The sequence below is a fragment of the Palaemon carinicauda genome, chromosome 21 (genome assembly GCF_036898095.1).
Source record: "Palaemon carinicauda isolate YSFRI2023 chromosome 21, ASM3689809v2, whole genome shotgun sequence".
NCBI lineage: Eukaryota > Metazoa > Arthropoda > Malacostraca > Decapoda > Palaemonidae > Palaemon > Palaemon carinicauda.
The window spans coordinates 23,677,451-23,693,334 of NC_090745.1; the positions used below are offsets into that span (position 1 = coordinate 23,677,451).

At 37.9% G+C, this 15,884-nt stretch overlaps 1 protein-coding gene across 3 annotated transcripts in view; it reads right to left on the reverse strand.

Annotated features, from left to right (window-relative positions):
- LOC137615220 (inactive tyrosine-protein kinase transmembrane receptor ROR1-like) overlaps positions 1-1,769 on the reverse strand; it is a 30,340-nt gene extending 28,571 nt beyond the window's left edge. For 2 of the 3 annotated variants that reach the window (XM_068344899.1, XM_068344897.1), the window contains exon 1: positions 134-282. In XM_068344899.1, the coding sequence (XP_068201000.1) occupies positions 134-240 (107 nt within the window). In that variant the 5' untranslated portion in view covers positions 241-282. Of the gene's footprint in view, positions 1-133; positions 283-1,620 lie in introns of those variants that run through there. The other variant, XM_068344900.1, reaches the window with a different exon arrangement.
- Between the last annotated feature and the right edge of the window lie 14,115 nt (positions 1,770-15,884).

The following is a 15,884-nucleotide window of genomic DNA, read 5'->3' on the forward strand; positions in this document are numbered from 1 at the left end:
TAAGCTCAAATTACCCCAAGACCAGTTGGAAATTATAAATTCATGTGTGCCAAGTATAACACACAAAAACGTAGCAAGGATAATATCAGGAATTCATTCCAACCTAGCCTATTCTCGTAAACTTGGTCCTTACCTTACAGGCGAGGCTAAGCACACCTGGACCCCACACCTAATCCAACGAGAGCCAAAGTAACAAAAAATACCAGGATGTGTTTGGAGCATTTGTAGATCTCCAGACATGGGTCCGCTCAGGCATTAAAATAGTGAAGATCAATCCCATTTTACTGAGTGATTTGGCATAACCTAAGGTAATAGTTTACGACACCACACTCTCCATTTACTACAAAATAATGCTATCCTGCAGTTTTCATCTTCTTGCACAGTAATTAGGTGGTTATTTAAATTCTGGGAAAGCAATAATTAGCAAGATATGTTGAGGAAGGGGGAAGGGGTTATAAAAAGAAAATAACTCTTGTTTCCTCACTAAACGACTCGGAACTGACATGTCATCACAGTCAACCAAACAGAATTCGTGATGCCAGCGTACATTTGATATACTGTATAATCAAAATATGCTTAGTTAAAAATGGATTAATTACTCAAAAGTGTCCATAAAATATACAATTTACAAATAGTGACACTTTTGAGTAATCACAATTTTTTATTAAGTATCTTTTGAATATACAGTATATCAAATATTCGCTGGCATCATGAACTTCTGTTTATGTACAGTACACTGTCATCAAGAATCCTGTTTCGTTGACTTTGTTGACATGTCAGTTCCAAGTCGTTTGGTGAGGAAACCGAGCTATTTTCTTTTTATAACCCCTTCCCCAACACATCTTGCTAATTATTGCTTTCCCAGAATTTAAATAACCACCTAATTACTGCGCAAGAAGAAAACTGCAGGATTGCATTATTTGGGAGTAAATGGAGAGCGTGGTGTTGTAATCTATTACCTAACCTAAAATGCCCCCAACTAACCTTACCTAAGTAGGCATGACCTTGTGTTCCTTTATCATTTCTAATAGAACTAATTAGCGAGTGTGTTCGCCATTCTACAAACTTCGACCTAATTACTTTAGATTTTGTAGCACATCTAATCTGTCTAATTTGTAATGACTTGTACGGGATAAAAGTTGGGTATTATTGTACTGTATAACAGGGTAATGTAACCTAGGGGAAAAAAAAAATACCTTTTTCGGTATTATTGTACTGTCCTGTCCCTAAGTTACATTGCCCTGTAATACAATACAATAATACCAAATTATGCTTCTCCAGGAATTATATAGAGCATGTAAAACAATAAAAATTCGTATGTGAAGCTCTCGCAAGGTAGCCTAAAGTATTGGTGCTTACACTTACTGAACAAGGCTACAAATTCTACTTCAGGTTATTGCTATATGTGAAAACAAAGTATAATGACTAAGTAATACTGCTATAGACCCTAAAGACTTTACAAGCCAACCAATGTCAAGAAACAAAGTAATTTCCACATAAATTCTAAACCGCTTGACAAATGAGCTACTTTAACAACGCTCATCCAAAAGTCACATCTACTATAGGGCCTAAACTCGGATCGGCAAAATATCTCCAAGAGTTTAGTTAACTAAAACTTACTCATTAATTGTCTCGTTAACTTCACTAGCTGCAAAAACTGCCTGTAAACTAACTAAAACTAACGCTACAGCGACAACACTGAGGACCATTTTACACTGCCACTGACATATATAAGTTTGGTAAAAGTTTAGATTGTTTTGACAGATACAGACAGAATCCCATCGTCCAAAGACGATCGAGCACTTTGCAGTCAACGCTCGAATGCCTTTAATACGGTCGGATCCCAATGCTATGGTCATTCTTTGCGTCATTTATTGCCAGTTTAAGTCGTTTATTATCCTTAAAACAAAGGCGCGAACCTCGTTAGATTAGTTGCCAACTGGCAATTAACTAATTGTTGCCTATACAACATCAATCTTTCCAATGAGACATTATTGGTAAACGCAATTTGTTAGATTATTAAGAAAAATAACAACGGCAATATACACATTCACAACCATAGCATAAGAGAAAACCCGCGTAATTCCGTTTTCTTCGTTTCAAAGTTCACCGTAAACTCCCCTATTTAGTGAAATACTATCGATTTTCCATTTCATCAATTATAGAAGCTGATTCAACATTCATAAGGGCCGCATAAGTTTCCGAGCACACATTCGCAATAGCCAAGTTACTATTAATTTAAAAAAAAAAATATGCATCTCCTGTTTCCGGCAAGTGAACTATAAATCGATAACACGTAAAATTCCAAACAACAGTGCTTATTTTAAGAGAAAACTTGAGAAGAACCGTGACCATTATCTATCTAACAAGCCAACTACCTTCTTCAACAACTTTTAAACACACACACACACAGTTTTCAGTATGTATGTATGTATGTGTGTGTGTGATATATATATATATATATATATATATATATATATATATATATATATATATATATATATATATATATATATATATATATATATATTTAAATATATATATATATATATATATATATATATATATATATATATATATATATATATATGTGTGTGTGTGTGTGTGTGTGTGTGTGTGTGTGTGTGTGTGTGTGTGTGCAGACAGAAATCCAATATACTACACAAATCAACATCTTCATATTAAAGGGTAGTTTATTAAACTATTTGATAAGAAGCAACGAACCGGAGGTTCACAATGTTCTTCCTTTTAATAACTTTTAACCAATTAGTAATATACACCAATAATTATAATATATATTTATCTCCAGTATATGCGGTGAAGAAGCACATAATAAAATGGCAGATCTGCAACATGGTAGCGGCTTTCAAATCAGAAGTGTTAATGCAAATATAGACAACGCACAAAAGTAACTAAATTAGAGAGAGAGAGAGAGAGAGAGAGAGAGAGAGAGAGAGAGAGAGAGAGAGAGAGAGAGAGAGAGAGGGAGAGAGAGAGAGAGAGATAATCCTTGCAATGCTTGCTAACAAAATAGAAGCCGTCTACAACGAGACGATCAAACTTGCGACTCGAAATGAAGCCGTCTGCTGTAAATTCTGAACTACGAAATTGTGAAATAATGTCCTCCAGCAAAACTAAACAGAATACTGAAAAGCATAAAGTTGTAGTACAAACTTTTACCCTAAAACAATATTTCATAAGGCAACTTTCAAGAACAATGGAATTCCTGGGGAACCCTGCTCTTGGCTATGCATTATTCACCAACAATATACCAAAAAAAAGGGGGGGGGGACAACAGTTTTGCCGTAAAACTAATCAAATTAACAAAAAGATACGATTAATAATGGAAATTCAGAATTAACACATAAGTTGGCGTTTAAAGGTGTCTCGCTTTAGTTGCAGTTTCATCAAAATAGATGCTCACCAGAACGTCAGACGAGCAAGCTCAAACCCCCACTCAGGTGCCGAACCACGGCAGTGGTTTCCCCAAAAATAGGTTCAAATTCACGATACCGGGAGGGGATCGATAAGTTGTCATGCGAATGCTAGGAGAACACGTTACCACTGTACTAGAAAGGTTAAACTTGGAAAGTTAATAAATCAAGATTTAATATCTGCGATGAAAATACGAACTGATCAAATTTTTTAAATGGTCATGTTCGCAAAACACCGTCACAAAACCTAAAATCGTCAGGGGACACTAAAACGATTGCAAGGGCGTTTCATCAATGTTGGTAATAACAAGTACCTTTTATGTTTTATTTATACAGGAATAGCCAACCGTCATCTGGCGCCATCATGCTTAAATGCATACATAAATATCCGTCACTAGACAGAATAAATTACCAAGGTGATTCTTGCTTCCGCCCTTTGCTTGAGTTTGTTAGTATTTCCTGGATAACAGTAACGTGGTATATACCTAAAATAATGGACCTATAACCTAAGTGTAATTAAGGAGGAAGGATTAATGACGGTAGAGTCATTCAGGTATTTAGGATCTATGATCTCTAATACAAGGTCTTTAGAATTATAGTTTAGTGAAAGATTGAAAAAAGCATATCAGACAATGGCTAGGTTAAGTAAAATTTGGAAATCAAATCGCCTGAAATTACATATAAAAATCAGACTATATATCAGTTTAGTGAGATCGGTGTTACTGTATGGACAGCTGTAGTCATGGTATGACAATGAAATAATCTCCAATAGATTTAGTAGATTTGAGAACAAAGCCCTCAGAAGGATATTGGGAGTTAAATAGCAGGACAGGATTAGAAATGAAACTATAAGAGATTACTCGAGTGCCATATGTGGACGAGATCATGAGGGGTAGATGGAGATGGTTTGGGCTCTTCGCACTCCCCAAGAGAGATTAGCTCACCAAATGTTCAGCTGAGAACCACAAGGCACCAGAAGAGTTTGAAGACCCATGCCTACATGGCTGAGGACTATGAAACGCGAATTAGGAGATGATGAATGGAGAAGTACTGAATTAAAAGCTCAAGATAGAGACGACTGGCGAAATCTAACCGAGGCTCTTTCCGTCAATAGGCGTAGGAGGAGATGATGATGATGAACCTGAGTGATGAAATTTTAAAAAAATACTTTTGAACTCTAGTTAAAATAAGCTATTGAAACTTTGGTTGTAATATGCTATTGAACTCGGGAAGCTAAATTCATGCTTAATAAGAATAATGAATTCATCGCTTTTAAGCGATTTTTTTATTTCGCAAATAGACAAGAGTGAATGACAACCCAAATCATTCATGACATTTGTAATGCACTGCGTGCTTGTTCTAATTGAACCTTGTCAGAAACACTCAACTTCTGACAAGTTGGTTTTTGTTTCAATTACTTGGGAAATTGCTGTGCTTGTCTGGAATGGCGATTTTGACATCAAACAAGTTATTCACAGATAATAAAGTAGTTTGCAAGCATGTAACACGAGGACGACTGTCAGCTAAGAAAATGTTAAGATCTATTTTAGACATTAAAAAAACAAGTGAGCAAGTCCTGAACGCGGACATGGTCCTCGTAGAGGACATACCTCCGCCAAGGTGACCTAGAGCGCCATATGTCCTAGAATCATGAATTGATGTGACTTCGACTTTCAAGTAACGTTTGACCTTCACGTGACCTTGACCTTCACGTGACCTTGACCTTCAAGTGACCTGCTTGACTTTTGACCTTCAAGTGATCTTTGTTCATTTGCCACTGATACTTAATATGACATTGATATAATGCACCAATATGACCTTGACCTTTGACCTTTATAAATTTGAACATCACCCATGGGTTGCGCCTGGACTAGGACTTCCCTGTTGGCTTATGCAAAAGTCAGTGCTTTATTTCTGTCTCTTGATATGGCCACTTATGTCATAGTGACACCAGTGACCCCTGTGACCTTGACCTTGGGGTGACCTTGACCAAAATTTAATCAGTTCTTCCATACACATTGGGGAACTACTTGGCCAAGTTTGAAGTGATTCCGTGTAGAAATGTGGCCTCTACGTTGTCCACAGACAGACAGACAAACAGAGAAACAAACAAACAAACAAACAAACCGAACCGAAAACATAACCTCCGCCGCTTGGCGGAGGTAAAAAAGATTGACTACAGTTGTCTTTTTTCCGCGATATGCCATGTTGTCTTGCAAAAGAAAAGAAATGTCTTTAGATGTACGGAAATTTTCATTTTTATTTTTGAAAATAAAAAGAAATCTGCCCTGCGAGATGTTACCACTATTAGTAAGGGGAAATCAGCAATTAATTCATCATCCGCAAAAATACTAACTATAAAACACCTACAATTAATAACAACGACTCGAGCCATTACCAATTTTCACTAGCACATATAAACGTACTTGTAATTTCCCGTCTGAATTCATCAATTCATCGTTTAATGTCTTGAAGAATGTTATCAAATGTCATTCATTACATACCGTTTCCTCTATCTGTTAGTTGTGTAGTAAAACAAGAGAAGGTTCAATTAATAGGAATACTGTCTAGCGCGATATTTACATAAGACAGAATGGAATGCCACGAAAACAATTATCAATTATTAGTCAACAAATATCTACACTAGGTCTGTGCAAGAGACATTATTCAGTCGCGAAGTAGCGTACGTCACAGAAGAACAATTCAATCACTACCTCACAGTCATCCTAATGAAATGAGACCGTTTAGCTCAAGCAGATTAATTTCCTTCTAAAATTGATTTAAAGCACGATAGACGAGAGGCTTATCTTCAGTATACTTATCTTTACTTAATCTAAGGATGTAACTATAGGGCATTTTACATTTCGATCTGGAGACATGACAAAAATATGTACGTTCTACATACTTATACAAGGGCCAATGGGGGAGACAGGTATTTAAAAATCCTACTGTGCCTCTGTACTTCCCTCGACTATGATGGTCAGTACCAAGGATAAAAAAGGCATTAAACTACTAACCCTTATGTAAATTGACATTTACAGAGAACTAGAACAGTTGCTATCCCGCACAAAAGGAAAATGCAACAAAGGTATGGTCCTAATTGAATTTTAAGACGCAAACAATTTTATGAAGAATGATATATAACGAGAAGTTATATAAAACATATAGACTCGGTTAGAGGAAATTTACACATACACGCACACAGTTAACCATTGTGATCTAGGAATAGCAAGTGAAGACTTTTGAGCTGTCTATTCACTCTTACGATTACTTTCATCCTTGTAGTATATATGTGAATATATTCTGCCATGTGCAAGTTCTTTTGAAAAGCTTAATAGACGAGGTTGATCAAGATCATAGCTTGTAAAATTTCCGTTTTTACAGTCCAATATATATATACATATATATATATATATATATATATATATATATATATATATATATATATATGCGTGTGTGTGTGTACGCGACCCGTCAAAAATGACGGCTAATTATCTAGACAGAGCTGCACAAAACACAAATCCAACCCTTTACAACTCCTCGCCCTTTACAACACGGCAGTTTCGGCAATTTGGGGAAGATCGTGGCTTTCAAGTGTACCTCTCGGGGTATCCCCCTCTGCAAAGAGTATGACTACTCCCTCTTCCCGTTACTAGAGGGACGGGGAAAGCCAGGTTAGTCATATGTTTGGTAATACCTCTCAGCGTGACAAGAATAGGGAAGATAACTAGATAGAGAGAGAGAGAGAGAGAGAGAGAGAGAGAGAGAGAGAGAGAGAGAGAGAGAGAGAGAGAGAGAGAGACCGCGCAAAATAACCTGCTTTGTATAGATTAAAATAAGTCTGGCAGAGTCGGATAGAAATTCCCCTTCAATGCTTTACTGAGAGAGAGAGAGAGAGAGAGAGAGAGAGAGAGAGAGAGAGAGAGAGAGAGAGAGAGAGAGAGAGAGAGAGAGAGAGAGAGAGAGCAAAATAACCTTCTTTGTATGGATTAAAATAAGTGAGGCAGAGTTGTATGGGAACAAGATTCTGATAGAAATTCCCCTTCAATGCCTTATTTGAGAGAGAGAGAGAGAGAGAGAGAGAGAGAGAGAGAGAGAGAGAGAGAGAGAGAGAATCCAGCGGGATTTTTTCCCCTCCCATTCATTTAGTCTGGTTCTTTTCGATGGCATTTTCCCCCGGTGCTCATGGTCAGCAATATCAGTAAATTCCCTTTTATTGGAGATATATGAAATTCTACGTACAAACTGATTGCAATGTCCATGCTATTGCAAAATCTCCATCGACTGCAATGGCAGACAAGGCCACGTCGGGAACATCAAAAGCACCGATGCTGTGCTTCGGTCATATTCGAAACCTTCGTATCGAGAGAGAGAGAGAGAGAGAGAGAGAGAGAGAGAGAGAGAGAGAGAGAGAGAGACGGGCAATTCAATTTCATTTACAGTTAAACATGGTATGCATCGCGCGGGCATATAAACTGGTTCCATACACTGAAACATTGATTCATTGAATGAGGGAAATGACGAACAATGCCTGGCGTCAACAGCGCATTTTTATTTATACAAGTCATTAAATAGCATAGTACGTATTGAATAAATAACAAACAACAACGAACCTACAAAAAAATTCTGTTCTTAGTCCAAAATATACATAATATACTTATTTTGTATTCACACAAACGACCATACCGGGAACAAAGCCAAACAGCAAGTTTAAGACAGCAAACTATACCGTTCCAGTGAGCATAACAAGTCGGTGTTGTCAATAAACTGGTCAACATACAATACGCCATTAACAAAGTGAGCTGCCACGGTATTACCATCAATAAAACAGGCCACGGCAAAGTTGATCAATGCACAATCAACGGAATTCAATAGCCAAATCACAAAACGAAATATAAAGCGTCCACTTACAACTGAAACTCGTGAATAGATAATACAAATAAAAAAGGATTAATTAAATCGTAGACAACAATACCATTTCATTGAAACCTTTCGCAGTGGAGTTTGCTTTCCACTCTCGAGGGAAAACAATACGTTTGACTTGCATTATTCCGGGTAGCAGGGATCAGTAAAAGGCCTTAAAAATCCTATCCCTATCTTCAAAGCGAGGGCTCCGGAGCTCTCTATTATTCAGATAATGGCGAAGCTCATTCCTTTTCTCCTCAGACCATGATTTCCATGGAAATGGGGCAATTTCCACTGAGCACACCTTTGTTCTTCCACTTAGGATTCTACTTTCAGTTGATTCCTTGTACCATTTTCCAGTCTTCATACACATTCGCAAGCATTTTTCTGTGTGTGTACAAGTCAGTAATCGATGAACATAAAAAAAGAAACATCACATCACCTCTACATAATTAAGAGCAATTGTCAGGCTATAATATTATTATCATTATTACTAGGTAAGCTACAACCCTAGTTGGAGAGGCAGGGTGCTATAAGCCCAAGAGCTCAAACAGGGAAACAGCCAAGTGCAGAAAAGAAATAAGGAAATAAATGAACAGTAACAGAAGTAATGAAATATTAAAATAATTCATTTTAAGAAGAGTAACATATATATATATATATTATATATATATATATATATATATATATATATATATATATATATATATATATATATATATATATATATAATTTTCTTTCCTGTCACGCTGAGGGTCATTGCCAAACGCAAGGTCTTGGCCAAACGTATGACAACTCGATCTCTCCTCGATCCACGGACAGGGAAATGTGTGTGTATGTGCGTGTGTAGATTGCCTTGCCTTATGCAAGACACGGGAAAAAGATAGTAGTCGTGTTGTAGTTTAGGAAAGGAAGACGGGGTGGGAAGGATTGAATATGTGTTTACATATTTACCTAAATGTTTAACAGTATTTATTGACGAGTCGCGTACACTAGTTTAATTATATAAAATAGTGTAATAATGAGAAAAATCTTTAGAGATAAGTAAAATGGTTCGAGACATCAGCAACAGCCCTAACAACGCTCTCATACAAAGGCCGAGGACGCCTGACAAAATCGAAGAAAATAACAGATTGTGTTTGCAGCCGTAAAATGTGAGTGGCGAGTTTATTTTATGGCCTTTCTGGTCGATTTTCCATCCACTTACTCGCACCAGACAAATATGAGGTGTAGGCGGTTGGGGGGGGTAATAAAGTGTGAGAGAGAGAGAGAGAGAGAGAGAGAGAGAGAGAGAGAGAGAGAGAGAGAGAGAGAGAGAGAGAGAGAGCGTACTGAACTGGATAACACACATGATATATATATATATATATATATATATATATATATATATATATATACACACATACATATATACACAGAGTGCATACTGAATTGGATAACTCAAACAACATATATACAGTATATACAGAGAGAGAGAGAGAGAGAGGAGAGAGAGAGAGAGAGAGAGAGAGAGAGAGAGAGAGAGAGAGTCTCTCTCTCGATCATTAAACTTTAGCCGTTGTGCCGTGTTAAACCTAAAACAGGATCAGAGCAATCCCAAAACCCCTCAACACGGCCGCAAACTGTGAAATAATTCACGCCTTCCCAAAACGGAACTCCGTCAGAACTTCTTCCCTTAAAACCTGCCAAGAAATCGGAAAGTAATTTGTATCGAATGGAACAATCCCTCGATAGCGGTAACAAGTTTTGATCAGAAGGAATACAGGCGATAGTTTCTATTCGTACATGATGACGAAAAAAAAAAATGATTTTGTGGAGACAAAAACAATAAACCAGTCTGAGGTAGATTAGTTTCAGTGAAAACATTGGTCACAGAAATGGAGCCTTTTATTGTCTTTTCCTTGGAAAACGGGAAAAAATGCGGTAAGCAACCACAAAGATAAAATAGAAGAAGAAGAAGAAGAAGAAGAAAAAGAAGAAGAAGAGTTTTGTATTCGCCAAGATTTTCTCCTAACTCTTCTTATTCTAAGAAGAAAATTCGGGAAAAATGTTCGGGCCATAAGTTTGCCTAAATTATCCCCTTAGTACAGAAACTTTTATTTTATCACTCTAAGCAAACACAAATATATACAACATTCTAATATTATTATGATAATAATACTTAGTTTTAAATACTGAACAACAAAATTCAGTAAAAAAATATATATACATAAAATAAAAAGTAACATTTTACATAATAATTTTTCACATATGGTCTTCAACAAACAAACAAATCCCTTTTTATTAAGAAACAAATGGGCGTTATCCTCAATAAAGTCCATTAAGCATTAGAATTATACTACGGATAATCCCCTATATTTCGGAATAACAGCATTTTTTTTTATTACGGTAAGACATATCTTTCGCGCACACAAGCTAAATAACCGGATGTAACGCAGACGGTGAGGACGAACGGGACTTTCTGAAATATCTACGATTTTATTTATGTTTTTGTTGCTATTTATAATGACCAACTTTAACTAAATAAATAGTAACTTCATAAACATTCTATTTCTTTAAAGACATAAGATGTTTCGTACATAAACTGTGTTCAGTATCAAATGCTGCATGCTGTTTTATTTGATAATGAAATAAATGTTTAGATGATAAGGAATATTATTGCTATACAATTTATTACATGGCTGAGGTATGTATGTATGTATGTAAACATACATACATACATACATATATATATATATATATATATATATATATATATATATATATATATATATATATATATATGCGTGTCCTATTGCATACAAACCGTTATATTAAAAAATAAATCACCACTCATTTATCAAACGTATTTCCTATTCAGTTCTGCTTCTGCAGTAATTATCTATATTTTTGTAGTACACAAGAAGAAAATACGTAATTTCTATTAAAGTAACTACATTAGCAAATTCAACTAAAAGCGAATACAAAGTGGAAAATTCCATTTGCGTTCGTGAGGAAACCTCTCTTTTTGTGAATAAATATTCTCTGATGTTTATAAAGGTCAAATGTTTTTGAGGAATCGAATTCTTAAGCTACAGAGGCAAGTACAATTCATAATTAAACGTTAACAATCTCAATAATCTGCTTTTTATATACTAAGTAGTTTAAAAAATTAGTATATAATTTCAATAAATTCTTCATGATTTAAAGTTTAAAATGAAATATGATAAGTAATTATTGTAAAACATGACAGTCATAGTTCACTTTCAAGTATGTACGTGACTGTGTTTTGCTGGCGTAGCTTTAATTATCTAAAATGACAATAAAAATTCTGGACATTCGAATTTATCGACTAATGATCGATATTTAGATCCTTTTAATTACCAACCTAATGAAACAGAAAATTTCTCATATAAAACTTGCTCCAAGTATATTTTCATTTTCGCCACTATATACCAATATATATTTTTCTTATCAAAACGTCCATACTCACAAACATGATTGCAAGAAACAATTATAATAATAATCTTATTTATTTTCGGCTCTTTATCATCTATTTGCGCTTTACCTTATGCTTAAGATTAACTTCTCAAGAATTGCCTTTTGCATTGAATGATACAAAAGAAAATTACCCAAGAAAAGTAAATGATATGAACAATTCTTTGCTAATAATGGTCTTTGTTGTTGGAATATCCCTAATGAGGCTAGGCGAGCCTGTTGCATAATTAATTGCCACTATCTATAATAAGGTCACGGAAAGACTAGCTTTGTGTGGTACCGGTACCTGCGAAGTCGATCAGTTTGCCGCATTTGATTTTTGACTCGAGCAATGTCCGAGTCCTTATTCACCGTTATATTACCATCCTTAAGAAGATAATCAAATGTATGTATGTATGTATGTATGTATGTATGTATGTATGTATGTATATATATATATATATATATATATATATATATATATATATATATATATATATATATATATATATAGTTATGAATTATATGAAATTAGATTAAATTTATTCCAGCTCCCAATATAATAAGGAATTAATATACGCAATACCTGAATTTCTACATATCACCACCCAAGATGAAAGTGGACCTCATATTCCGCAGGGACTTACCAGACGCGAAAGCCGATCCGGAAGGCGAGTCCGGAGGAGGAGGCCTATGGCGATAAGCTGCATGGGCTCTACTCCTCCTTCCATGACTATGGAATCGAGTTGACGAGATGTGTCATCGTCTTCTGCCAGTATCGATTCATCTTGTATATCAGAGGGATCAAAAGGCAGTTCTGACATCGGAGGGAACTCGGTGCTTCGAAAGTCCTCGTCTCCGTCCAGCCTCTCGAACGCCTTGATCTTGGCCCTGTTCTTCCACTTCATTTTGTTCTTCGTCTTTTTCTTCCGCTTCTTCGACCATCGCTTCTCCTTGTCGTTGGATGCAACGACCCCCTCGAGGACGACCACCGTCAGCAGGAGGACCACCACGACTCTTTTCCAATACATGGTGTTAAATGTTGGCACTGGTGGTGCTGGTGGGGGGAAAAGGGTTACAACGAGGGAGGTAGTGAGTCCAATCCCTCGCCTTTTCTTTCTCTACCTCTGTGTCCCTCTATCTGTCTCTCTTCCTCTCTTTCTCTTCCTCTTAATCACCAATGACATTCAATCCACCCCATTATCGTCCACTTCCCGTCTGAACATTCTTCACCACATCAGCAGCAGCAGGATAGCCAGGCCTCTCCCCGGCGTGGTGACACCAGGTAAAGCGAGGGAGGGGAGGAGGGGTGGGGGTGTCAGTGAAAAAGTGCCGGTATAATTCAGTCAATCAAAACAACCATCCCATTAATTTCAGTGGTCGCGCGTTCGAAACCCTAAACAGTAGGAAAGGGGAAAATATACTTTGATTTTCTTTCCTTTCCTGTAAGGCGAAGACGCGTTAATGCAAGTAGATCATGTCATTCTCTGGTCGCATTAAACTTCAAAACTCACTTGTTTTTTTAATAGAGCCGTTGATTGTCTAGGTGACAATTCTAATAAAATGAAATTAATTAATAAGACAAGCGGTCTGAATGAACAAGAAGTAAAGGGGGGGGGGGCCACGGGATGAAGGGTGTAGGTACCAATACCACCACAGCAACCACCTTTTCCCCTCCACTTGGGTCTTAATCCTTTAAAGGGGCGTTGGCATTACGCAGGAGGTAGAGGGAACCTTCGTGTCGAGGGACGTAATGCCAAAGGAAATAGGCATCTATACTAACTATAAGAAGGGAACGAGGGGCGATGTCACATTTCCTGCGTCTTCAGCACATCCCGATGGGGACAGGATTGTAATTTACGAGGGCGAAGGCAACTGATAGCTCCATGTTACGAAGGAGAATGAATGCAACAAGTGTGTTGCTGTGCCTGCATGCAATTCATAACTCTGAAGGCGATCTACATCGTCTCCCTTCGAGCGGCAAGGGAAATGAACTGGCTATGTGATTCACATGTTATTCTTCGCGGTGCTCTTCGACGTTGCTAAAAAAAAAAAAAAAAAAAAAAAACATCGATGTTTTTGCTGGTTCCTATTTCGTATGCAATCACTAGCTAGCTTCAATGAACTCACTGTTGATGTACCTGGCTATTTTCTTCACGTTCTCAATTCACCTATGATCACAGAAACTATATTTAATTCAATCATTCGCGAACAACGATAGCAGACAATGTATCGTGGTTTCTAGTCATGGTATAAACACACAAACACACACACACGCACGAAAAAACCACCCTTACACCCACGCCACACCAAACATATTCAACCAGGGTGCAACAAACATCAATACTGTTGTTACTCCTTGAAGCCTGTTGGGTCTGCCCGTTCACATCCGCATATGGGCGTAGTGGGACAAACCTCTGCGGAGGGAGCTTCGTAAGGGCGTGTATATCCCCTCGGTGTTCTACCCTTTGAGGTTAGAGCAAATCCCGGCAGAAGTCGTTTTTGTCGTCCCGTTCCCGACTAGCCACGGGGGCTGGCGAACAGCAAGGAGCACATACGCGCATACACTGATGTGTTTGCACCTCCTCCCAGGGACACCACCGTCGCTGCTGGCTGCCAGATCCAGTGATCCAGAGAGACTGAATCAGCAAGGCTCGTCGTTTTCTGCCTCTCCTGGACCATTATGTGCTGCCTGGTCTCCCACTCCTGGCCCCTCATCATCCCCCAGGCCCTGTCTACGCCGGTGCCCGTTGACAACGCTCAGTGCCGCCTTCGCTTTCAACGCCTAAAATTTCATTACCACCAAGCTATGATGTTACGCTACGTACTATTCCGCCGTACTCGGAATAGTAAAAAAAAAAAAAATTTGAGGATTTAAAACTTACAACACACATTTTAATCTTCATGGGAAAACGCTGCTTACTCATCCAATCCAGGCTAAGAAAAAAACGAAAACACGCACAGAAGGCAAATGGGAAAAATACGCCACTTTGTCGGTAGCGTTTCCCCTCTAGCGGTTAGAGGGGAGACCCGAGTAACATGGGATAGGGCAACAGGGAGGATAAAGGAAGAGGGACAGACAGACGGTACAAGGGGAGGCACACAACCAAAGCTCGCAAGAGAGGGCAAAGGCAAACTTAATAAGGTCTGTTTGCATCCGTGTTTGCTGAAGGGGAAAAAGAAGGGGAAACTGACCAGTACCAGATAGACGTTGGGGCTTGATAAAAGATAAAGCAATGACATCATTTTTCTTAGTCGAACGAAAAAAATAAAAAAAAAAACACAACCTTTAGCACGTTGCGACAGTAGCATATATGATTTCCCAGCACATACGCAAGCGTAAGGGCTCATTCCCCCTTTACTATTCCCTTCCCCCCTTTACAACCTCTCCTCCTCCCTCTCCCTGGCCTATTACCTCCAGTTCCCAGTCAAATTCCTGGGGTCTGGTACATACTCAACCGATTCCCACGGTGTCCCCTCTCACATGCTGTCTTTGTTCCGATATACACAAGATCTTTTCTTTCCCCTCGGTTACATAAACAAATCGACAGACAAACTCCTGTTTTGAAAAGGAATGAGACAATGGAGGGGAACTTTTCTTTCAAGATTTGGCGTGTGAGCCGTAAATAAAACTGTCAGTTCACGAGGAATTATGGAAATACACACGAGAGAACAGACAGTAACGGCAAAATGGTGTAGGGACAGAAGAGGTTGGCTGTTTTCGCAGAGAGAGAGAGAGAGAGAGAGAGAGAGAGAGAGAGAGAGAGAGAGAGAGAGAGGAGAGAGAGAGAGAGAGAGAGAGAGAGAGAGCACATGGAAAGGGGTCCCACTTAAACTCAGAGTCGCACCTGGGCGTGGCTGGTACGCTTCATAGGAGGTAGCACGTGCGTTGTTCCCACTGTCAAAATTCATCCTTTCATCATAGATATCCCAAATCTTTAAAAATCGAGAATAAATAAACCTAATTTATATCATATCAATCATTCAAGTTAATAATAATAATGGCGAGAATAAGAATTATAGGATGATTTGCCAAAGTCATTGTTCTGCTCCAACCGTTTCCCAAATTCTTCTTCTTCCATCTCAAAA